The sequence below is a fragment of the Puccinia triticina genome, chromosome 4A (genome assembly GCF_026914185.1).
Source record: "Puccinia triticina chromosome 4A, complete sequence".
Taxonomy (NCBI): Eukaryota; Fungi; Basidiomycota; class Pucciniomycetes; order Pucciniales; family Pucciniaceae; genus Puccinia; species Puccinia triticina.
In genome coordinates this window covers 5,427,575-5,452,941 of record NC_070561.1, presented here as the reverse complement: position 1 = coordinate 5,452,941, position 25,367 = coordinate 5,427,575, and the positions used below count along the sequence as shown (strand labels likewise).

The window sequence follows — 25,367 nt, the reverse complement described above, 5'->3', positions numbered from 1 at the left end:
GGAATGTGTGGAAGGGAATTTACTAAATACTTTTTAGCTTATGTAATACTGTGACATGCTGAACTGTACTTGTGAGACCCCCAGAGGTGGGGGCTCACATGGCAGCGGTCCAAGTGATTGGCCATGCTTTTTGTTGATCCTTTTTTGTCAACCACAAGTTTTGTAAGGCACACATTAACACCACTGGGATTCTTGTTTACCTGGAAAACATTGTGAGAAACACAGTTGGTTGTTTTTGTCTTGAAATATTGCCAGACCCAGCTTTTCTTTTTGGTATCTTGACTCTTTGCAGAAGGTCTTAATTGTTAAATGTTGGAGTTGGAGCTGCTCATAACTTCTTCAACAGGGTTTTTCAAAGGCATCTTCAGGACTGGATTTGAGACTTGAGCTGACTGGTAATTCAGGAATCCCATGATCACCTCAATAGCCCACTCCCTGACCTGCGTACCTGATTTCAGAAGAAAAAAAAAAAACCGTGATCCAATGGGTCCCGGGATTGGAGCCAGATATGCCGGATCTGGATCTTGAGAGGGCTGTACCTGAAACCAAAGGCCCGGGTTGCAACCTTGTGTGCTACATGCCTTGCAGCTAAATCAAGCTCAAATAAGCCTCTCCGAGGAGGCGCAAAGCGTCTCCAAAGGAGAGGCTTTGGACTAAAGTCAGATTCTTGGCCTGAGGCTGACAAGGTTTTTTGAAGAAAATGAGCAATTTTGTATTTACATTAATTTTTTGATTAGCTCTATAGTTTTAGGGGAAGGCTAAAGGCACCCCAAATATTTACTTCATGCACTCCAAAAATGGAGTGAACAGTAGTTCACTCCAAAATTTTTTGTGTGCACATGTCTCCACTCCAAAAATATTGGAGTGGATGATGGTATACTCCAAAAATACCCAAAAATTGGAGTGCCCAACCATGCACTCCAAAATTTTTGGAGGAAAAACCCAGACACACATTTCTACTGGTTGGGCAAGAGATGAATGGCCGGAAAAGTCATTGCCATCAAGAGTACAAAAACCTCCTATAAATGCCCGGCACAGACAGGTCATGGAGAGGAAAAAATCACTCCCCTCAATAACCGGTTGGGCTGGTCATCAAGAGCAAACAACCCTCTTGATGACCAGTAGAGACTTGTCATCAAGTGTAGCACACCCTCTTGATGACTGGTCCAATTGGTCATTAAGCGGAGCACAACACTCCTCTTGATGACCAATGCTTGTTTCCTCTTGTCCCACCAGTAGAAAGGAGTGTGCAGGTATCTCCTCCAAAAATTTTGGAGTGAATGTTTGGGCACTCCAATTTTTGGGGATTTTTGGATTATACCATCATCCACTCCAATATTTTTGGAGTGGACACATGTGCACACCAAAAATTTTGGAGTAAACTACTGTTCACTCCATTTTTGGAGTGCATGAAGTAAATCTTTGGTGTGCACTTAGCCCGCCCCTAGTTTTACTCCAAATCCCAGCTGACCATGTTGTAGCCCTTGATCTCAGCTATCTTGTACATATTTTTTCAAGAATTCTCAACCAAAATTGGCTGGTCAGCAGCCATTCTTACCAGGGCTGTTTCTGAGCAATGTGATGGACCATTTGGGGAGCCATTTTCTGGTCAGGATTGGGCAGGTTACCATGATTTTGGCTCACAAGACCTCCCAAGGCAGTGTTTTTACATCACAATTACTTCCAAGGGATTAGGATACAACTTTGATGGGATACATGGTAACATGTACAACAAGGAGCTGATTTTAATGGTACTGGAGGCTGTGAAGAAATCAGAGGGGTATGCGGTGATATGTGGATTAGAAGGATTTTTTGGCCATTTGGCTGGGCAGCCTCAGGCCAAATGTCGGACATTAGTAATTTAGGCACAAGCGAGGGACTTGTGTTAAGTTCGCAGCTAAATACGGGCGCCCAGGGCCATGGTGAACGCGGGTGGATGGCCGAACTTCGCTAAGGCACGCCCATGAGGGACTTGAGTTACGTCGTTGGGCGTTTGGCCCCAGCATTGTTACCGAACGCCATTAGTCTCGAGGCGCTCAGGCAAAACTTCCAACATTACTCGCAAGTCCAGCGCTCACTAACCCGCCAAGTTGCCTTCCGTGTAGCGTGGTTGTGAGCGGGCGTAGAATCAGGTCAACCAGAAGATGCAACCCGTCGTTGCCACCTATCTACACAGCTCGTTTCTAAGAAGGCCAGAAGAACTTTAGATACTTAGGGGTTTAATGATACGAGGCGCAAACCAGAATTGAGAAGATAGTGAGGTTTGAATTCGAGTCTTCGACTCTGTTTAAGGTGACCTATCAAATAAGTTGAACATTCTGTCTATGTGGCAGTGATAATCCTCCCCCACTGTATATTGCTTCCCTTCGCTTCCCATTTTTCGTACTTCTGAGAAGTGTTATATTTGCATAGCAAAATAGCAAACCCTCGTAGATAAGATGAAATCGTTCTTCACCATCGCAAGTGCTCTAATCTTTTTCCACTCTTATTCATTCGTTGATGCCGAGTCGTCGGGATCTCTCAAGCCGGGATCTTTGGGAAAGACCGGCCCATCTAAGATCTTTCCGTTCAAGAAGTACGAGGAATTTCAGGTAGGAATGGCTTGCTCTCCCTCGCCCTTGCCAGGTTCCGGATTCATGTGCCGAAACAAACTGACCCAAAAATTATGGACTCAGATCTCGGATGGAATAGCCGGGCATTCGTTGGAGAAAGCCCGCAAAGTATTCGTCGAACCCTTCAATGGTGTCGACTTGAGTGAAATCACCCAGAACGATTTGAACAACTTGATCACAATGGCGCGAGCTGCAACAGACAATGAGCTGCATTTCAACGAAGCCATAAAAGTCAGTCAACGGCTGTGCATATTTTTATGAAGAGTGGATCCTTTTGATAGGGTCAGTCTTGAGGACAGTATCCTCATTAATCGGTGTGAACTTTTTTCTTTTTCACAGAAAGTTGGCGCGACCAAAAGGCATCCCAATGTACCTTTGTCTGCTGGCAAAACAGCCAATAAAATCCTCAAATTAGTCGGTAAGTCTTCTCTATTCACTCCTTCAAGAGACATATAGGCTGACATCCGAGAACTAAAACTTACCAACTGCAGGTTCAATACAAGTTATTGAGGTGAGCTGGCTTCCACCGCCTCGATCAACCTCCAGTCCCAGGCGTTCACAGCAGCTTACCTTAGTCTTCTTCCTTTGGATCCTCTTTGTAAAATCGCCAGATACACAACAAGCTCAACCTCAAGCAAGGGAGTCCTGAAGGTAAACTGAAGGAACTTAAAGATAAGTGAGTAGGCCAAATACTTTGGGAACAGGCCCGCCCAGTATCTTTTTTCTTTACAGACTCTCTCTCAAGAGTGTTTTGGAGGAAAACTTCGATCTAACGCTGCCAATACTAACAGCAATTATGAACCCCATTGATACATAGGCTTCAAAAAAACATCAAGTTGGACCATCACTACGCCGGGAAAAAAATGGTCTCATATCTTTCTGTTGGTCAGACTAGTGGAGGAAACACGAAGAATGATCGAGGTGGTCATAGTGGACACTGAGCCGACATGGATGAGGTTGAAGACTTGTGCCGGTAAACTATGCACAAGCAGGAATAATCAAATAGAACGAAACTCTACCTTCTACTTCGAATCTGAACGCTGTTCCAAGTATGGAAACTCGGGGAGAAATTGGCCCTCATTTTATTCTCTATGGCTAGCCTGGTTGTCTTGACTCTCTTGATCCCGACCCGGGCTGGACTTACAAACACCTTAATTTTTTCTATCTGTGATGTCCAGTACACATGTTAGTTAGCTCGTCTGATTTTCACTTGGCATATGTAGTCCAACCAGATTTCAAAGACATTTACAAAAACTCGAGAACATCTCAAGCAATATTTCTAGCCACACTCTATACATGTCCTTCGTGCTTCTCCCATCCCTTCCAATTTTATCAGCCTGCTGTTTAATCTTGGCTATCAAACATCATCAGCTGGTAACACATTTTCGACACGGAACTACAATCATAACCGGCCTATTTCTTGGTGCACCCACAGCTGCAATCTAAGAACTTTTCCAAGTTGACTTGTAATCATGACACATTTCATGTGCGAGCTGAGGAAGAACTGGCTTGAGAATATGCTGTCGATAAAGCGCTCTGCTTAACTATTTCTCTGCTGCGAGGAAGCATCCATGTGTCAAGAATTATCCAGGTCATGGGAGTTTACTTCTATCGGGTCATCGAGAATGAAAGGCGACATACGCAAAAGCATGTCAGGGGATCCGAATCCCGAATTCGGTACCTAAGCCAGGTTCTCGACCGTTGGATGTCAGCGTTCTCGTTTGTGTCAGGCGTCTTCAAAAGGATGCGCATGAAGTTTGATCTTTGCCTCTGTCATCGTTCCCCCATGCACGCGTATTGATTGAACTTCCACAACATTCTCCATTGATAAGAAAAACGTGTTGGATCGAGAAGCTCCAGGTTTCGTGAGTTGCTTGATTCACAGTTTGTCCTAGGCGAATTCCAATCATGCTTACAATTGCAGATCATTGTGGCGTAGGCACTTGACCGGGTCTTGAAGGTTGTGTTTGGAATCCGATTCAATGGTTCTCAACTGACCTGCGGAGCATACGAGTTGATTTTGAATGAGTTTCATAGTCAAAAGAGTCCAAGTCGACGAGGAGTGGGTCATGAGAGGGGAACAAGGAGCAAGCCGCATTCTGTGGATTGCAGTGTTTGCAAGCTCCGAAAGTGTTTTCCTCCTGAGTTCTGAGTAGATGGTTTTCCGCAGCTCGGCGGCTTGCTTAGATCGAAAGCACCCAAGCAGGTTCAGACTCAGGTGCTCTCCATTCAGATAGGCCATGCCGATTTCTCTATTCACAACAACAGAGAAATCAGGGAGCTTCCTTCTCAGACTCCAGGGCAGCTTACCCACCTCCCACCAGCGCCCTATACACTTGAAAGTCGTCCTATCTATCTCCTCTTCAAACGATTGCATTGGTACTGCTGATAACGCTCTTTTGAATCGACCCAAACCTACCTAGACCTAGCCTCAATGGATGGCAACATGTGCTCACTTCATGCCTCCCATCCAGCCATTCAATTTGTGTTATTATGCATTGCTTTTTTTAATTGAGACCCATGACAAGCAAGCAATTGAGCTCCTACTCCATTGAAGTAGACTTCAATATGGAAACCTCGGAACATGTGACGGTCTTACTACTGATTGTCAGTGATAGATATGGACAGGATTAGAGCGGGCCAGCCAAGGGTGCAGCTGCAAAATGGTATAAATATTATAGATATTACTGGCTGGTTGATGATGACCAGATAGATTGCAATTCGTGTGGGCAGCAGTCGGCAAGCATATGGGCACGGCGGCCCATGACGATGGCTTCAATTGTGCTTCAGTTTGGATGAGCCGCATGTTAAAATGAAATATACTAGTGCTCGCAGCGACGGGGCCGAATCTGAGAATCTCCGCTAACGCAAGGGTCGGGTTCGAAGATGTCCGCCCGATTACCGGGCATTGTTGAATAGATGCTTGTATCCTTGACCTTGTGATTTAAAAGATAGCGATAGCCTTGGTATATTACGCCTGGGCATCCCGGGGGAACTGGAGTTTATTGGCGCTGTCGCTAGACATTCGGCAAGAGGCTTTCAATCTTGCGTGCGCGCATCCCGGAATAGGGCACCGGACCCTGCTTCCACTCTCTGGCCTCCACCGACGTTTGGCCTTGGCTCCCTTGATATCAGGATGCCATCCAAGCGAGCCCAAGTACACGAGGTCCGATGCCGGCTTAAATTCACAAATAAGCACACGTACCAGTTCAAATGGAGGTGCTGATGGGTTTTAGCTTTTTGAAATTATCATGTAACTTGGCGTTGTCAATGACTTCATGACCCGCATTCTGTTCCCCAAGTGAGAAGAGCCATCCGCCCCTTGATAGCCCTTACAATTCACTATGCATACCGCTGCGCGGTCATACCAAGGCCTGAGGAGAGGATGAAGGAATGGCCATTTGCGCCAAAGCATGCCAATTCTTTGTAGATTTTTTTTCAGGTGGAACTCTGCGTAATTTGGCATCACTATGAATTTCTAAAAATCATGCAGGCAACTAAGAACTGGCGGCGGCGCCCAATAGCGCACACATTGGGATGATGATTATGAGATGGCGAGTGTCTTTGGAGATGTTCTACATAGCCACGTGCATGCGGCCGCCGGCTGAGCTCCCCCTGTTTCTGAGTGTGTGCCTCTTGCCCTTTCTTTCCTGTGGCCACAGTGCTGTGGTGCTCTCGACGCCGCAGTGGAGCATACATCTCCTGCCTTTGGATGGCTTCTTTCGATTTCCGCGATCTCGATTGCCCGATCTGCGTTACGGTCTATAAGCTCCGTCTACCTAATGTTTACGGCGAGCACCCTTGAAGTTGAGCCGGTTGCCCGCCTCCTTTGCTCTGCTGATCCGCCAGTCGCTGTGCAAGTGGCGGCTTCAGCACAAACAGAACACCACTCTTTCACACAGCTTGCGCCGGCCGACTGGTCACTGTGGGGCTTTTGTAGATTGCAAGTGCTGGCCATGGTGAGCTATGGTGTGACTACAGCCTCAGCTTGAGCGATAAGCATGTCATTCCGGAGGCTTGCTGCGTAAATGGCAACTTTTCCTGGTCCTGCTTGTAATTGGTTCTCTGCGTCGCCCTGTCCCCTCCGCTCGACTTTTTCTCAACCAACGGTGAACACGACTTCCTAATCCGTTCCTTCAAGAGCCGCCAGACATTCGCAATCAATCCGCGCCCGAATAGAATGCCCACCATCTGAGTGCCAACCTCTTCTCCGCGCGTCTGTTTATGTAACTCTGTTTCACTCGGCTATTACACACAAGGAGAAGCGTGTGGAGTTGATAGCATTCCTGGAATCCGCGCTCAGCGCGGTCGCCTAATCTTCAAATCCCATCCCATCCCTCCGCCGCGCATCAGCTTTTTTTCGACTCCGCTATCTCCTTAATCTGCTACATACATAAACCTTCTTTTGCGTGCCGCCCTGAATCTACCATCCATCCTCCATCCTCCACACTCCAGCTTGATCATCACCTGCCCTCGTCGGCTCTGGTGCCCGCAACCCCCTTTCGACGTCGTTCGCCACATCCCTCCCTCCGCACATATCCAATCCTGACACTCCCCTTCGGCCGCTCCCGCACGGCCACCCAAGTTTATTCAGCCCAGTTACATACATAAATTACAAATAGAATCGCCTTGGGGAGGAGATACGTAAAGCCATCAACCAGACAAAGACTGATTCGGCCCGATCCTGACGGACAGTTACTCCGAAGACTGCAAGTCACACAAGATCAAACAAATCGCCGGGCCCGGGCGCATTGTGTCTTCCATACCACTCCTTTGAAAGTTCTAAGGCGCAACAAACCCAATCAAGAACGTTCATAGATAAACAAACTCCGCCCTTAATTTCTCCTTCTGCGGGCTTTGACCCTTAATCTTTAGCTAATGGGTTTAAGCGACTCACCACCCACTCTGGAGGCGAGCCATGAGCCGGTGTCAAGTATGTATACACAAGTCTCCCTATTACCACTCCTAGACCCTGTGGATGGTCATACGATGTCCCAAGCGGCCTAATGAGAGTGTACATTTGGGGTGCAAACAGGTTTGTCCAGCCTGTCAGGGAGCTCCTTCGAGAATTCCCAGCCGGCCCACGTCGAGCCAGCGGCGTACAGCGCGATCCATGCCAGCCGACTCAAGTCCCTCCCCCCACCGCCGCAGGACCGTCCCAGCGTTGAAAAGCTTCCAGCCGCGGACTTTGACTTGTCCTCCTCAGCCTCCGCCGACGCCATGATCTACCCCTCTCCCCAGGAGTTTGCTTCGCTCAGAAAGGTGCCCGGCAAGGTTCACCTCAATACCTACCTCATCGCCTTCGTTGAGTTCGCCGAACGGTTCAGCTACTACGGCACTACCGTCGTCTTCACTAATTACATGTTTGTGGATATTCTTGTTCTGTTTCTTTTCTTTTTTTTTTTTTTTGCCGACCTCTCCTTCAGAAGAAGGATATTGAGCCAGCTTGGTAGATGAATGGTTGTTGTGCCGTCTTGCATGGCTCTTGTGCTGGTGTTACCTCTTCACCAGCGGCACCTGGAACGTCAACATAGCATGGGTTTTGCCCCGGGATGAACCCGGAGGGGAAACTCCTCCCGTGACGCGTGTCGACTATCTTTTGACTTTCTTCTGTACTAAACAGTCAACGTCCTCTTCCTGAGGGCTCGACCACCGGGGCCGGGGGTGTCCAAGCCGGCGCGCTCGGCATGGGGCAGCAGGCATCCACCGGGATTACAACGTCAGTCTCCCGCCCGCCCACTGCATCCTACCTCTTGATGCATCTCAGACTGACCTGAGCCTGGTATTGATGCCTTTCCTACTTGGCCCGGCCTAAATTATCATTTTTTGCTTCCCTCAACACTATCCAGCTTTAACTCCTTCTGGGTATACCTATGCCCATTGGTAGGCGCGTATGTGGCCGACGCCCATCTTGGCCGATACAACACCATCATCGTCAGCATCTTCATTGCGTTGGTTGGACACACTCTGCTGGTGATTTCGGCGATCCCGACAGTGATTGTCCACCCGAACGGCTCATTTGCCTGCTTCATTGTGGCCATCATCGTCAGTCACCCTTTTTCACCTTTGCTCTCCAGTAGCGCACATGTTTTGAGGACCACTGATCCCCTACTGCTTTGGGGCCGTCACAGATAATGGGCATCGGCACGGGTGGATTCAAGCCAAATATCTCTCCCCTCGTGGCTGAACAGGCCGATACTGATAACCAAAAACCATATATCAAAGTCCTTCCCAAATCCAACGAAAAAGTAATCGTCGATCCTACCTTGACAGCAAGCCGGATATACATGTATGCATTCTATCCTCTGTTGCCTCAGGAGATTGTGATTGTACTGCCAGCCGAACTGAACCATCGTGCGATTTTTCATCTACCGTAGGTATTTCTACCTCATGATTGTTCGTTTCCATCTTCATTTCACTGTTCATGAGAGATTGTGACGTGTCTGCATGCTGAATCATCGATTTTTCCTGTGCGCTCAGAACGTTGGGGCATTGACTGGACAGATTGGGATGGTATACGCGGAGAAGTATGTAGGCTTTTGGCTGGGTAAGCTTGCATTTTTCGTATTGATGCTTGCCACCCAAGCGAGAATTACTTACGCAGGCCGGCATTAATTTTACCCAGCCTACCTGTTACCGACGCTGCTTTTCTGCACATGTCCGTTGGTGATGATCCTCGGAAAGCCGATATACGTGCTGCGGCCACCGACGGGCTCGGTCTTCGGCAAGGCCGTCAAGCTCATGAAGCTCGGGGTTGTCAAAAAGCTTCGCGCCCGCAAGAAGTCGCATCAGCAGCCCATTGCCTTTTGGGAGGCCGTCAAGCCGTCACACCTCGCTGACCAAAAACCCGCCTGGATGAACTTCGACGACCAGTGGGTCGACGAGGTCAGAAGGGGTGTCAAGGCTTGTCGAGTCTTTCTTTGGTTCCCTATGTATGCCCTCCCCTTCTTCCCCACTTCGCTACAAGTCTTCTTATTGATCACATGTCCCTGCCTGGGCCTTTCCACACGTTTAAGTTACTGGCTGACCTACAATCAGATGGTCCGTAACTACCAAGCTTATTCCGGTCACGCACACGTATGGCTGACATTCTGCATCATCATTCTAGAACAACAACTTGACTTCTCAAGCTGGAGTCATGAACACCCACGGACTGCCGAACGATATCCTTTCAAATCTAGATCCTTTTGCCTTGATCATCCTAATACCTATCGTGCGTCATTTTTCCATTCACATGTTAACTACGGTCTACTGCGTCGTATTCATTTCTATGGTACGCCGGGATTGTCAGTGTGACCTATTCATCTATCCAGCGCTTCGAAAAGCCGGGATCAACTTTGTAAGCGGAGCTCCTCCTCATCACACCCGACTTTTCACTGGGCCGTCCCAACCTAGCTGAAGCTGACCGCATGCTTTAATTTAAATCAAGTCTCCGATAAAACGCATCACTGCCGGCTTCATTACCGGCGCGATGGCGATGGGCTGGGCTGCGATTACTCAGCACTGGATATATGAGCGTAGCGCTTGTGGAAACATGGCCGGCAAATCCACCTGCCCCACGGTTGACATCAACGTCTGGGTCCAGACCCCGTCCTACATCCTCATCGCTCTCTCCGAAATCCTGGCCTCCGTCACCGGATTAGAGTATGTTTTTTACCCCACTTTCTCGTCCTCTTCTTGAGAAATGCCCCGCTAACATTCGAGTTCATGTTCAGATACGCTTTCACTCTCGCACCTAAAAACATGCGAAGTCTGGTCACTGCTCTATTCCTATTTCAGTTGAGTTTCTGCTAGTGGCTTTCCCGGAATTTCTTATCAATGTTGTAATCTAACTTACTGACGGCTCCATTCGGGTACAAATGACTTACGGAACGGTTTATACAGGTCGGCCATCGCGAGTGCTATTGGAGAGGCTTTCAACCCGCTCTCTGCTGACCCACTCCTAGTGTAAGCTTGTAGATAGTGACATGTTGTGTACTTGAACTGACTTTTTTTTTCGAAATATATGTCGATTGATCATCTCAGTTGGAATTATGGCACGTGAGTCAAATATTTCTCACTTTGAGGTATACTTGATGTGATGAGAGCTGACCAACTAATTTAATTCGTGATAACCGTGAAATGAAATCTCAGGATGGCTGTTTTGGCGTTCGTAGCAGGGATAGCGTTTTACTTCGTGCACCTGAAGATCGACCAAGAGCATGAAGATCTGATCCGGCTACAAGAGGGCACCGTACCGAGCGGAAAGAAGAACCTCGGCCCTGACGAAGCTGAGAAGAACCAAGTTATCATTCACAACAATGATACCCATCACCAGGACCACCATGAAGAACATGAGCACGAGCTGGAGAACGAGCTCGAACGCGATGAGTTCAAGCACCCATAGCCGCTTCTTCCGCCTAGCTCTTCTATCCGATCTTGTTCTTCCTGATCAGTCCTCTTTTGATTGTTAGACATGATTGCTCGAATTGGTCAACTCTGTCCATTTATAGAGCTATCTGGGCAAATATTTATTGCAAGATTGTCATGTTTCACAATGTAGTTTTATTCCCTCATCTGACATGATCTAATCTCACACCTCCTCTTGGGCTCTTGTGTTTTATTTCTTGGGCATTCGAAACTTTACTTCATTCTTGCCCCTTTCCCTTTGCTTGTTTTTGTGGCTTGATTGTACCCTTTTCTTATTCCCCCCTCCTTCTATTTATCTTATGGGTGCTCAATGTTATTTATCAATCATCCTTCAAGTTTGGACAAGCATTTCGAGATTTGGTACATTTCCTTGTATATGACAGATGCATATACTAGATCAGTATGTTGTCTTTAAAGATGAAATTGCAAGATGAGTACATCCAATTCACTTTATGTATCCATCTTGTCAGTTTGGAAGGGAAGATGTAGCCATCATACAATGCAGCACAGATTTTGAAATATTTGGGGGTGGTAGTCACACTGGTACATTTGGAATGATAAGCTTAAAAGACAATTGGGCTAAAAAAATCATGTCTTGAAGGCACAAAGACATCACCTTTTGGCTGATCAACCAAGTCTGTTGAACTTGTGGGTGTGTGGATTCCATCTGATTACAAACCTGTTTTCCTTCAGACTTGTCTGACAAACTGATGGTTCAGACTTAAACCATGGGCTGTTTGAAAATGCCATCCCAGTATTCTGCAAGTGAAACCGGCAATTTCCATTAATTTTGGAAGTTGAGAGTCCAAGGCTTACTAGGGGTTGAATAAGCAAGTCACTTTTGCTTTTAATGCATTGGCCTATCTTTGAAGTTTGATTCTTTATGAAGTTGGACCTGTTATGCAAACATTGAATCACAGGAAAAAAACTTAAAGTGATCATCACAGTCATTATTGTAATTTTACACTCAATATCAAGTGATGCAACTCATTTTGACAACAACAAAGGGCTTGTTGTTGTGCAAGTGCAGTATTGTCAGAATACCACTGAAGTTTCAACACGTGTTATGTGCTCAACATCACCTGCCATATTGTCCAAAATCTTCATGTAGATTGACTTTATGCAATTTGATACTAGGTGAAACCAGCCTATTGGCTACAAATGAGATGTGACAAGCAAAAAAGATGCCATATGGTATTAGTTTTGTATTGTGTAGTACAGTTGCAAAGCCATCTTGGCCTCTAGTGTCTATGTTTTCCATAATTTTGTTTTTGAATGACTGTCATCCAGGCAGGTAATGAAGTATATAAATCTTTGGTTTGAATATATATTTCCCAACTGCTTGACCGCTCGAGCCGAATTGGTAACTGAGTCCTGTAATTGCCTGAGAGTTACTTTCGAACACATGTGTTATTTCTGTTTCTGTCGGTAGATCGACAGACGCATTTGTTTTGATTATTCAAGATTCCATTTCTAGGCGAGTTACACGTCCGCGCTGTAGGGGTACCACCACCAACGACAGCACCACCACCACCGGGATTAACTTCGACAAAGCCCGCAGTCTCCCCACCCCTATCACCCCCGCGCGTTTCTGTAGCTGCAAAGCTTTGCGGCCTTTTTTGTGCCGGTCTTCCCCCCCTCCCCCTCTGCCTTTCTGCCACAGTGACAGGGACAAGTACGGTGCGTTTCGGTGCTCTACGAACGATAGAACCGGCGACTGTTGATTGGGGCGCTGTGTTTTCTCCGAGTTCCCGCTTGACGGCTAGTTCGTAGTGGGCCGGATTGTCATCACAGAGGGCTGGCTTCATGCTCAGTGATATCGTTAAAACGATGGCAGCTAAGAGCCAAAGATTCCCTGAGAAAGGGATACCACCGAGTCGGATTTGAACCATTGTTAACGAGAGGTTAAACTTGAAGTCTTTGTATCAAAAATCTAAGTGTCACAGTTGTTCATGTCAGTTTTAGAATTTCCGACTGCTTTTAAGCATAATTTATATCATGAAAACCTCTAAACAACGAACCTAGCTAATCTTGAGTTCGTTTTCCGAACAGACTTTCCCGGCGTTGGGAAAGTAATAAGGATAATTGGGGAGGATTAGAGGCGCTGAGAAAGTTTAGAACAGATGAGACCACACCAGGTGAGTGCTTATCTATGTACGGGATGATGAGAAGAAGTCTTATAATTTGAGTGTTCAACACTATATCGAATCGATAGAATAAGCTGGAATAAATTGTCCGATAGAAAAGTAAAACTATGAGTGATGCAGTCAGTCAACAGAGCTCAACAGCGTTGTTGAAGGTGGGTACTGGAGATCCACATAGCTAGCAGCGTCCATCTTTATAGCCCGGATCCAGTTTACGTTGTCAGGCGATGCGACTTGAACATAGCTTCGTCCTCCGACTCGTACGAAAGGGAATGATGACGAGAAGCAGTAATGATTTGTGGCGACGAAATGACTCACAGATTGATACTCATAGCCACCGTTGAGTTCCTTAAATTTGTGGGCCTTCGGAAGATTTGTAACATGCTAGGTGGTGCTGGATCAGTTACATATTAAAGCAACTCAGGCGAGGTTGTCCAGGGAGCACAATTTATATATGGTGCCACTTCGTGCGTGGCAAGTTAATTCCCCACTTGAGGACAAGTGAAGATCGCAACAGAAATGAACAGCTGGCAAGTTGATTGATGGGTGGCAGTACCGAACCCTCGACGGTTCCGCCGTGCAACGGCTTATGTGCTGCTTATTATACATACAATTAATTCATTCATTTGGGCAGGCGAACACTTGCTCGAGATTGGCCGCCGTTGAGAAGCTGAGCCGGTGAGTTGGTCCACAATCCCACAGCAGGACGATTCTCGTGGTGTCCAGTGTGAACAGGATGAACTTCGGCGAACTTGACCAAGTCCCCTTTCTGGGGCCGGGCCCCGGAGGACCGGGGCGCCGGGGGCGCCTCAGCCTTCTTGCAAAAAGCGGCAGTTCTGGGGTGAGAGATTCCAGATTTTCACTTTATTCTTGACAATTTCCACTTCGTTTTTTCTATCTGAGTAGCCCCTTGGATGAGGTAAACACTTCCCAGGAGACAGGTGTCTTGCCTTCCTGCTGTTTTTTTATGTTAGACATTATTGAGAAAAATATCACTTTCCTCACACTTGAAAGCTGGAGCTCTGCTTGATGCAGGAAGGAGTGAGAAAGCCATATCTTTGAAAATAAAGCAAATGATGAGGTTTGTTGTTGAACACTGACAGGCTGTTCATCCTTGACAGTGAAAAAGAAGCAATGTTGTATATTACATACATTTAACCATATGCTGCCCTTGGCACTGGTCAAAGATCTCAAAAAAAAATGAAAATTCAAACTAAGGCTGGCACCCAAAAACCCAGGGTGCAGGTGGTTGGGATGAGGCCCACACCCTGCCCAAACACCTGGGTTTTTTGGCAGTACATGAATTGAAGGGCGGGCTTTCAAGGTCATTTGGACGGGCTTGAGCCCTGGGAAGGTCAATGAACGGGCCTGGGAGGCCAATTGGATGGGCTTGAGAGGCTGCTTGACAAGTTTGGGAGGTTAATTAAGGTTTATTGACCTCATTTCTCTGATGGGGCAAGCACATTCCCACTATGGGTCATTTGGATAGTGTCAAGGACAGATAAATTGAAGATTTCAGCCCAGAGACACAGTACAAACCAACCTGGCTCTGGGCCAGTTTTTCCATTCTATTCTATCAGCGGCAGTGATACCAAGAGTGTGGCACCTCTAGCTACACTGGCTGTAAGCTATGCTGCTGGAGCGGGTAAACTTGATATACTGCACTGGGCTGAACCCCACTCAATGACCGGTGTGTGCCGGTCAGTGTGCCAAGGGGGGGGGGGGGGGGGGGGTTGCAGGGTGTTAGAATTATGCCCCATGCCCAGAAGAGGGCTTATTTCTCTTTTTTTCCTTTTCTTTCCATCAGGGTCCTTCAGCCACCCAGGCCCCTCTTTAGGCCCCTTTTCCTCTATGTATTTCATCCGTCCCCACATGAAATACAGACCTCACTTAGTTCCAAGCCCATAGTAGTCAGACCTGCTCCTCTGGAGACTTCTGATCTGCTGCTCTGATTCCCTGAGCATTCTGTGCTCCTGATCTTCTTCAGCTCACCCTTCTTCAGTCCCAGGCCCTTGGCCATATTTCCTTTACAGGGGGGTGCAAAGAGGAGCACTAGGACCTTTTCCCTGTTGACTCGCATACATTTTAAGTTACCACCCTCCCATCCCCAGGCTTTTTTCATACCTTTGTGGTGTGTACGTTTGACCAAAAAAAAGGTCATTCATACACATTTTGTGTGTACCATTTTTGGTTTTTGCCCAAAAATCCATACATTTTGGTCACAGTCATTTGTGGGGGGTTTCCTGGGTCCTCCACAAACCCGGGCTTACTTGAACCAAGAATATAGCAAACAAATGTGAATGCTGTGAGTACCAGGTGGATTATGTAATCTAGATGACTATGTGACAGCTTTGTGATACCTCAAAGGAGGGGGCTTAGAGAATCTCCACTGCACGGGACTATTGACTAAATCCCAAGCTCAGATGACTGTGGCACACTTTTTAGCTCCCCACACAAGGACTCTTTCACACCACAAAGTTCCCAAAGTAGCACCTCCAGGTTGTGAAAGGTTTAACCCCAATTCCCCCTGCTACATGACGGTTTGTTGAGAGGACCCACCTCTCTCAATGGCTGTTGCAGACCGGAAATTGACACACTATTGGTTGGAAATGTCACATGTAACACATACATGCAACAGAGTTCCATGACATTTGAGAAAAATCTTTACTCAATACATGAGCTCCAAGAACTCACTTGCCAGACAGACCAAACTTCTCACATTCAGAAAAATACCACTCAACCCGGAGGAACACAACCAACAAATCAGCCGCACATCACATTGAAAATCCAGGAAGCACAATCAGGGGGAGATCTACAGGTACCTGGATTAAAACAATTGTCACACATCTGTTTCTAGTACTTATGATCAAATTGTTTTCAGTTTCTGTCTCAAGTTAACTTTTGTCGTCATATCATCTGCCTGTCTTTATATTTCATTGATTCATCATCAGCTCAAATTACCATTCATTATTATCAAATGCTTTATCTTTATTGATCCTCATTTGTTTTCTTGTTCAAGTTGTTTTTGCCCCCTGGTAGTGTCACAGAATAAATTCCCCACTATTCTAGAGCCGGGAAAACCAGGCAGAAACAAAATGCAAATTTTTTATTTGTATTGTGTGACTACACAAAAAAAACTGTCAAGTTATTTCTGCTGATGTTCAATTTTCTACTTGCGTGGGGACAAAACTGGGTGGTTTCTGCCCATTTTTATGCCCAGGAGGCGTTCAAAAAGAAAAAAGCTACGCTAACATTTAGCGTAGCTTTATTATACACTAAAATTACCCCAAAAAATTGTAGCGTGAATCACTGTTGAATAAAAACTGCTAACGCTACGCTGGCGTTTTTTCACCCTTTTCTTCTTTTTCAGTAGCTTTAGCGGGATAATTCCGGCCTCTAACAGTAAATTCTGCATAGTGTAGCTAAAAAAGCTAACATTACATTATGCTACAGCTACAGTTAGCGTAGCTGGCCCACCCTTGTTTGTATGTACTGTGTCTCTTATGCTGTGAAAAAGAAAATCCCATTTTTGTTGAGTAAAAAATGATTTGTGACTTGGGTACAGCCATGGCAAAAAAGCTTGCAGGCTTGTGTAGCTGAAAATGATTTCTGCATTTCAGACACAGGCCTGTAAAGCTTCACTGTACATGAAGTCAAACCCCTTTGGGCGGCTGGGACAGCTCAAGGAGGGTGCTGGGCCGGCCGGGCCAGAGGGGGATGTGCAGGGTAGGGCCAGATTGACATTGAATCACTCCAGAATTCAAATGGTGCAACCTGCAAGGCCCCAAAGTTAAAAACAAATAAACTGGAGATTTTCTTCTGATTTCATTCCTGACACACAGTGTTAAGAATCAAACTGAAGGTTTTTTTATTAATCAAAAAGAAACAAAAACAAAATGAACAAAAGAAAAAGAAATACCTGAAGGCAAGCACAACAAAGGAAAAGCACGACAAAGAGGATGACAAAAGAGGAAGAAAAAGAAGAGCAGACTAAAGAAACAAATGTCAATTCGGGCACGAGCAAAAAAGAAGAAAGAGAGAAAATGCCAGGACATACGACCGAGAGGTTTTGAAGAAATCGGAGTTGTTCAGCTTTGAGTGTTTGGGTTTTGAAGACGAGAAAGATGGTCTTCAGGAGGAACAGATAATCAGGAGTTTATCAGAAGAGATTGAGATTATCGCGAAATGAGTCAGAAGAGTTCCCTGAGGAAAGAGTCGAAGATGGCTGAGGGACAGGTTTATATGTGCCGAAGATTTCGAGTTTTGCCGATGAGAAAGCGATGATTGAAATGAGAAGCGTTTTGAGGAGTTGGAGGTGTGGATGAGCGAAGGAGCCGAATGCGGATGAATAGAGGAGCCGAATGCGGAGATGAGCTTTGACAAGGGTGAGCAAGGAGAGTTTAAGACTAGAGGAAGAGAGTTTGAGATGGAGCTGATGGACGCGTGACATCCATGGAACATGGGAGGAAGTCAGAGGTGAGGGGCTTAGGAGGAGACGAGGGCTTGAGTCGTAACACACAGGAGCCATACAGGCTTTGAGGCTGAAATCAGCAGCCCAAAAGTTGGGCCTATCCAACGGCAAGCTTTTTTGCCATGGCTGTAACTTGTTACAGAGAGCTGTAAATTTGCTACACAATCAACAATCAAAAACTGTTTACCCAATCAATATCAGATATTTTTTGCACAGATGAAAGACACAGTATATTTAGATCCCTGATGTTATAATGTTGCTGATCAATCAAAAATTTGAGTGTGAAATTCAAATTTAGAGGAAAATGTCACATAATTTTGAATAACATATCTGGCATCTGCCCATTGCTGTTCCTGACCACCATCATCTTTACCCGCCAGCATTTCATTCAAAACAATCCTGTTGGATCTACAAACAACCATTGGCCTCTAGAGCCACTGCCCCTCCTGCCCTGTTGAAAAAACTGCTGCTGAAGGAATCTTTGAGTTGAGTCATTACAAGAATATATACGTACACAACTTTTGATTGTATTACTGTGAACTCATTGAGATTCAGACTGAGGCTTTCTGCACTGGAAATTGTGTGCATCTGATGATGGCAGAATGGATGATTTATATCCGCAACACTTGTTTTAATCTCACAAAATACCACAGTTCTAGGGAACCAACTGGAGTGAACTTTCAAGAAAGCTAAAATTCCAACCACCAGTTTCCTTATCACAAGTTCATCCAATTCCAAAGCTCTCCTAGAGCAATGGTTTTGTGTTTGACTGCTAATCAATTCTGCGATTTATCTTCTTTCATTAATGTCAAAATATTGAGCAATAAAATCAAACATAAATGTGTCACTACATAGTTTAGTTGCATCCAGAGAGTTTAGCTCTTTGGTTCCAATAATCATATATATTTGTTAATACTACTAGCATGACTATTAGTGGTTCAGACGAAATGTCCAATCGAGTTCCTTCAAACTATCAACTCCATAAATGATTAATTTCTTTGAGGACATCTTTGGGTAACAGGGTTGACTACTGCTTTTTTCGCGCACCCACATCGTCTATTACCCACGGCTCCAATTACGATTTGATTTTGAGGACATATACACTGATTGTTAGCGTTTGGTGTCGCACCTCGAGCGCACTGACACGAAGTTTTACTAGCTCTATTTTGATCGCTGCGGCAAGAGACGCAAGTTACTGCTGAGGTTAATATTTTGTTCGGATCTCTGCATGCCAAACCAGAGCCAGTGCCTGTAGTACCATTGTCTCCATTACCACCTGGATTACCATTGGGATCCCCCACGAATACGGCAGCTTCTTCAGCAGGCTGGGTTGGGACCACGATTGGTTGTGTTTGAGCAAGTGAAGCTGATGCTAGCGTGGCCGGGCGATTGTTCCGAAACTCCACAATTGGTTGTTCTTGAGCCAGTTGAGCTGCTGTTAGCGTGACCGGGCGATTGTTACGAGAATTCCGCCCCTTCGGCCTTCGGGGGGACGAATACGTTGTTGTTGTTGTTGATAACTGTCTTCGGCCTACTGACTTCCTGGAATTTAGCGGCCCAAAACTGCTGCCGAGGTGGCTTCTGCGGGGTGGTATTAGGGTTGACTCCTATGATGTTATTTTGGATAAACTTCGTCCTAGGGGCTCCCAGGAGAGCAGCTGTCGAAAACTTCGGTGGCTTCCCATTGTTCTGGGGGGCCGGCGATCTACGCATGATTGGACCTGCAAGTGTGATCGACCGGTGCGCAAGAGTAGAGATTTGAATTGTATTCTCTAGAAATTCCCTCTTGACTGTCTCTTGGGAGTGTGTCGGATTCCCTTCACAGAAAGCTGGCCCGATGCTTAAGCATATCAATAAAGTGACAGCATAGAACCATATTTTCCTTGGGTAGGAGATATTGTGCAGTCGTCCTGGAGACATAATCTTCGATAGTTTAAGGGTGAAAGTTTAAAATAAATCACAAATCCAATAAGAATGGTCAACACAATCATTGGATTTTCGTGACCACTTGAAATGCGGCTCACATTAAAATCTACCTAAAGACTTGACGCGAGCTCAATCCACAACGAAAACTGAAAGGAGAGGAGAGAATCGATGATCCTGTCAGCTCGGTGAAGTAGTTCAGAGGAAATGGATTACGTCTGTTCAAGATTGGTTTAGAGGTCAATGGAAGCTTACAATCAGCCCTGGGCCACAAGCACAGCACAAAATATTGCACGATTTATAAATATGAATTAGTGTGGCCTGCTGACAGTCAATCTGAGGCACGGGCTGCAAACGACTCGCACCCGGCGAGTAATAGTGAAGTGATGTCGGAGAAAAATAAAAAGAATTAAATCAAGATATCTCTGGTGCGCGCCACTATTTCGATTATCGAATAAGATTTTTCTAGCACCCGGCACTATGTCAAATAGAAATAAAATTGGCGAACGGGTAAAATAAAAGGGTTTGTAAACTAGTGGATCGAGAGAACACGGTTGAGATGGAATTCTCAACCCGCTTACGTTCTCAAAACTGATGAACGCTTACCTTTTTATAATGATAGATGTCTCCCAGGTTATAATAAGTATGATGGCACCGGTTGCACCACTAAAAATCACCGGTCAATTGCTACCAGGTGACTTTCAACTGTCTAAACTGGTCTTCGTATTGTTGAATAGCACCTGACAGCGATGGGCGATGAGTTTTTCCCGCCGTTACGTTTACACAGAATTATCCTAATCGGCTGACGACGCGGCTGCATAGCCCACATCCTTCAACTGTGGCAGATAAGATGTGAATCAATTGCAGACAGGTAACCTGATTGAAGCTCACCGCCTCCTTTGCTTGTGCCGTCGGCACATAATTGGTTTTCCTACAAGCACAGTAACATTGCAAGATAGGATTAGTAATATGAAATCAGATTGTATTGCTAAGAGGCTCAGTGGCAGGGTGTTCTGACATTATCAGAGTTGCAATGGTTTCGTTGGTCATTGTGAGCGAGCTGTGTAAAACTTCAAGATGACAATTTGTGATGTAGGGATTAAACAGCTGCCAGGTGGTCCAGTGCCGAAGTGCCTTACAAAGCGCTCCGCGCGTTGCCTCTGTTGCCTTCCAACAGCATCTGCGATTGTTCACCGATTGATGAACTCAGCCTTTCTGACTGTCTAACCCGGTGTCGATATTCAAAGCGTAGCGCGGACAATTTATTTAATCGGGTAGGAAATAGTTCCTAGGGCAATAGATGAGAACAGATTCCATTACAATATATAATGATTGACTGACCTGGATCTAACGACGGGAAGTGACACTACAAATTAGGGCGTCGTTTTGTCGTCGAGGGTGGAGCTCCATCGATTAAGGGTCCGAAGCTCGCCGCAAGGCAACGTTGCTCAAGGGTAAAATGAAAGGGTCTAACGACCCCAGGAAGTGTACAAGCATCCCCCATTGGCCAGCTCAATCCGGTCTATTGAAGGAGTTGCAAAGCGTTTCCGAAGGTCCCAAGGAGAGACTTACCTCACGCGGGGGGGGGGGGGGGGCGCCTGAAAGGGGATATATTTTCTTCTGCTTCTTTTTGTATGTACTCAACGGAAAATAGCACCTGGCTCAGCACCTTGAAGAAAACAGAAGTGACATAAATAAGTTAGGCTGCCTCCTTGCCCGTTGTTGTTTGAAAAAATACATAAATAAATGGTGTGATCTCTGCAAGGCTCTGCAGGTGTTTCAGCTGGTTTGGGTGCTGGGGCACGGGGACTTGAGTTCGGGTGCAGTGCGGTCGGCGTGGCTCGACTCAGCCACAACGACAGCTTCGGCCCTCAACCCTCTCGCCTATTTGTGACGACCAATCGAAATCAGCATTATGCCGAGTTGAACTGGTTTACATATTTTCCAATCAGGTATGCCTGACCACTTCCTCTTGTTTTCTCGCAGAGGCTATAATATAGAGGACTTACTATTTCCTATTGACGTTTATCAGTACATGGTAGGTCATACAAGACCAAAGCACTAAAGTTACGAAACCATCATGAAGGTACGAAAGATCTAGCTTCAATCATATCAACGCCCGACCCAATCCTAAAGCCTCGACTAACTCTTTTCGCTTGTGCGCCTTGCTAGTTTTCACATTCGTTGTTGTTTTCTACCGTTCCGGAGTGGCAGTCATACTACGTCTCTTATGATTCATTGAAAGCAACGATCTATAAAATCGAAAAGGATCAAGCATCATCCCATCAAAAACGGCTTCGACGATCAAACCAACCATCCTCACATCCATCCGGACTTGGACCTTCATCTAACCTTGAGCTACCAGATAACGAGAACAACGAGTCAACTGGCTTGCTAGAAAACCATGACGAATCACCTGATCAGACTACCTCAACCATTGAACACCACTCCGATCCCGACACTCTCACCCCTTCTGACCGGATGTTCCTGGAATTATTATCTCAAGAACTTTCAAAAGTCGAACAGTTTTATCAGTCAAAACAACAAGAGCTCATCGACGAACTCAACGGTCTGACCAACGAGATAGAGTCGATCGAGAAGCAAGGAATGCAACTGATCCAAGACAGCTTCAATCAATCGGCTCGCTCGACTGAAGAGGCCATCGAGGACGAGGACGATGAAGAGGACGATGACGAGGAGGATGACGGCCGGGGCGACGAGGGACCCTCGAATAACTCTGCTCGCCCCCGTCGCATCTCCCCCTCAACCAAGCGACAACAGCTGTTGAAATCGGCCTCGATCTTCGGAATCTTACCAATCCTCGGCTTCTCTTCCAAAGCTAGTCGCTCACGTCGCTCCAAGTCGTTGAGTCGCTCGCGTGCCTCGTCCACGAATCCGACTCCGCATCGGATGCCGAAGAATGTAAACTCTCATTTAATTGACGTCAACCCTTCGACCTCTGTAGCAGCCACGAAGCCTGCCTCTCCGACCACCCCGATGGCTACTTCGAATGCTGCCCGCGGCTCTACATCTCTTGACGTGAACACTCGAGCCACTCAACATGATTCCTCTCAACAACGCTCAGCTATCTCCAAATGGCTTCCTCACTCACCGAAAACCTCGAGAAGCTTATCACTAGGGTCCCAAGGTCCTCAGAAGCGACCATTGCAGAGCGCCATCGCCCCAAACCTGTCCGAGTTTTGGATGTCAAATGTAGAATTCATTCATGATTCTCGGGTATTCTTCAAGAGACGAATCACTCAATTGTTCGTCAACTTGAACTCCTTGAAAACTTACATCGATCTGAACTTTACTGCGTTCCGAAAGATCTTAAAAAAGTACGACAAAGTCTTCGGAAGCTCACTCTCATCCCACTTCTTAGAGGAATGCTTACTCCATCAATCCCGAGCTTTCAATCCTACCACCATCTCTCAGCTCCAAGCCCATTTAGAATCACTCTTCCCAATCTATGCTCGTCTGATCACTCAAGGGGATGAAGATATGGCTAGAAAACAACTGAACGCCCATCTGAGAGAACAGGTGGTCTGGGAACGTAATACGATCTGGCGGGACATGATTGGAATGGAACGGAAGGGATGGGCAAACTCTAGGACGGTGATCGACAAGCCTTTTGCGAGAACCAACACCGGGAATCTTGACACTACTCAAGCCATGACAACCATTCCGCCGAAACCAATGAGCTTTCAGCAGGCTCTCAAGAACCTAGCCAAGTTGAAATTTTGGACGAAGGTCTTGCTTAACCCTTCCGTGTTTTGGTGTCTGGTAGCCGCTTTCGGATTCATCGCCAGCATGAAATATTCCAATTTCAAATCGGAGCCCGAACGAAACTGTCTGGCGATGCTGGTGTTTGTGGTCGTTTTATGGACGTCGGAAGCCCTTCCGTTGTTTGTTACGGGGATGTTTGTTCCTCTGTTAGTGATAGTTTTACGGGTGATTAGAGATAAGACGAAGAACGATGAACGAATGGATTCAAGCCACGCGGCCGTCTTCGTGTTTGGGCAAATGTTCAATCCGACGATCGTTCTCTTGCTCGGCGCATTCACCTTGGCGGCCGTTCTCTCGAAACACAACATCGACAAAGTTATGGCTGCTAAATTACTTAGCTTCGCTGGCACCAAACCCAGGGCGGTCCTGTTTGCGTATATGGCTGTCACCTGTTTTGCTTCGATGTGGATCAGCAACGTTGCAGCACCAGTACTGAGTTATTCTCTCGCTCAGGTAAGACTTTCCTTGACACGCCAATCGTGAAAGTTGCATCGGTTTGATATGATGTTGATTCGATCTCTTTGCTTCGGTGGTGATGGAACTAGCCGATATTGAGAACAATCCCAACTCGATCACCATACACAAGATCTCTCATCTTAGGTATTGCATTGGCAGCAGACATCGGTGGCCAAGCCTCTCCGATTGCTTCACCACAAAACCTGATTGCACTGTCATACATGAGCCCACCGCCGTCTTGGATCGTCTGGTTTTCGATCGGCATCCCGATCTCCACTTTGACAGTCATCTCGACGTGGGCCATATTAACTTGGTCATACGAGCGAGAATTCAGTTACTCGAAGGGGACATTCGATCTAGAGGAAGAAGATCCTCAACTGCGACATCTCGCACCTCGCTCTAAGAATAATGAACCGATCGTTTACATCAAACCGATCCCCAATCCCAAAGACCCCTTCTCACTTTCGCAATGGTTTATCTTAGTCGTCTCATTCCTTACGATCCTCCTCTGGTGTTTCGAAAACCTCTTCCACGGTTATTTTGGCGATATGGGTGTCATCGCCTTGCTTCCCATGATCATCTTTTTTGGGTCGGGTCTCTTGAGAAAATCGGACTTCGACAATTTCGTAAGTTCACATTCTTTGGCGTTTCCTTCCCCCCTAATCATTTCGAGAATCTCAAACTAATATTGTGGGAAACAGCCATGGTCGATTGTATTTTTGGCAATGAGTGGGATTGCTCTAGGCAAATCGGTCTTATCATCTGGATTGTTGGACGACATGGACATTCTGATCGAACGAGTATTGAAAGGGCTCACTCTATGGCCGATAACCGTCATCTTTGGATTCCTCGTCTTGATCATTTCTACTTTTATCAGCCATACCGTTGCGAGCGTCTTATTGATCCCGATCGCATTCGAAATTGGCAATTCAATGAGCGTCAATCACTCGAGACTGTTGATCTTCTTGACCACTTTTATCTGCTCGACTGGCATGGGCCTGCCCGTCTCTTCGTTTCCCAACCAGTTAAGTTTCTTCTAAATACTCTTCCCACAAACACCAGTCAACAGAGAACGATTTACTGACCCAACCCATTTTTTCTTCTTCATTTTTTGCAAAAACCAACGTTTATTCATACAGGACTGCGGTTAATCTAGAAGATGAATTTGGGACCCGATATTTAAGCTCGAAAGACTTTTTAAAGTTCGGGTTACTTTCGAGTTTTTTTGGGTTTTTGATCATCTTGACCGTTGGGTTTTTTATCCTGTTACTCTTTGGTTATTAAATATAAATTTCCTTTGCTGAGAACGAAATTAGTGTTTGAATAATCCATCCGAATCATCGTTGTTGACTGTTTTCCATTCCTTGGATGATTGATCGCTGATTTTCATGTGTTCTCCTCGTTGGAATAGCTTATCGTTGTTCGCTCTTCCCATTTCCTTTTCTTCTCGCTTCCTTGTACTGTTGTAGGCTGACAATTGAACATCCATAGATTGTACATTGTATATGTAATTCTTCTTAATTCCCTTCAGTAACTTTTTCATCTCATCCAGTTCCAGTCATTTGC

At 46.0% G+C, this 25,367-nt stretch overlaps 4 protein-coding genes across 4 annotated transcripts; 3 read left to right on the top strand and 1 right to left on the bottom strand.

The window, feature by feature from the left end:
- Positions 1-2,438: 2,438 nt before the first annotated feature.
- PtA15_4A619 (uncharacterized protein) lies at positions 2,439-3,553 on the top strand (the record flags this gene model as incomplete). Its single annotated transcript, XM_053168521.1, has 6 exons — positions 2,439-2,591; positions 2,676-2,843; positions 2,952-3,030; positions 3,104-3,123; positions 3,224-3,288; positions 3,430-3,553. 6 exons carry the CDS (start codon positions 2,439-2,441, stop codon positions 3,551-3,553), a joined length of 609 nt encoding a protein of 202 aa, XP_053019722.1.
- Positions 3,554-7,490: 3,937 nt separating this feature from the next.
- On the top strand, positions 7,491-10,998 carry PtA15_4A618 (uncharacterized protein; the record flags this gene model as incomplete). The annotated part of the gene is made up of 16 exons (XM_053168520.1): positions 7,491-7,545; positions 7,648-7,975; positions 8,236-8,331; positions 8,462-8,657; positions 8,744-8,901; positions 8,990-9,008; positions 9,093-9,159; positions 9,238-9,544; positions 9,629-9,653; positions 9,721-9,825; positions 9,904-9,951; positions 10,042-10,256; positions 10,328-10,390; positions 10,497-10,559; positions 10,638-10,652; positions 10,746-10,998. The coding sequence occupies 16 exons, from the start codon at positions 7,491-7,493 to the stop codon at positions 10,996-10,998; spliced, it is 2,013 nt and encodes a 670-aa protein (XP_053019721.1).
- Positions 10,999-19,094: 8,096 nt separating this feature from the next.
- PtA15_4A617 (uncharacterized protein) lies at positions 19,095-19,349 on the bottom strand (the record flags this gene model as incomplete). Its single annotated transcript, XM_053168519.1, has 1 exon — positions 19,095-19,349. One exon carries the CDS (start codon positions 19,347-19,349, stop codon positions 19,095-19,097), a length of 255 nt encoding a protein of 84 aa, XP_053019720.1.
- A 2,290-nt stretch (positions 19,350-21,639) lies between these two features.
- PtA15_4A616 (uncharacterized protein) lies at positions 21,640-25,085 on the top strand (the record flags this gene model as incomplete). Its single annotated transcript, XM_053168518.1, has 5 exons — positions 21,640-21,645; positions 21,732-23,798; positions 23,891-24,427; positions 24,503-24,825; positions 24,941-25,085. The coding sequence occupies 5 exons, from the start codon at positions 21,640-21,642 to the stop codon at positions 25,083-25,085; spliced, it is 3,078 nt and encodes a 1,025-aa protein (XP_053019719.1).
- Positions 25,086-25,367: the final 282 nt, after the last annotated feature.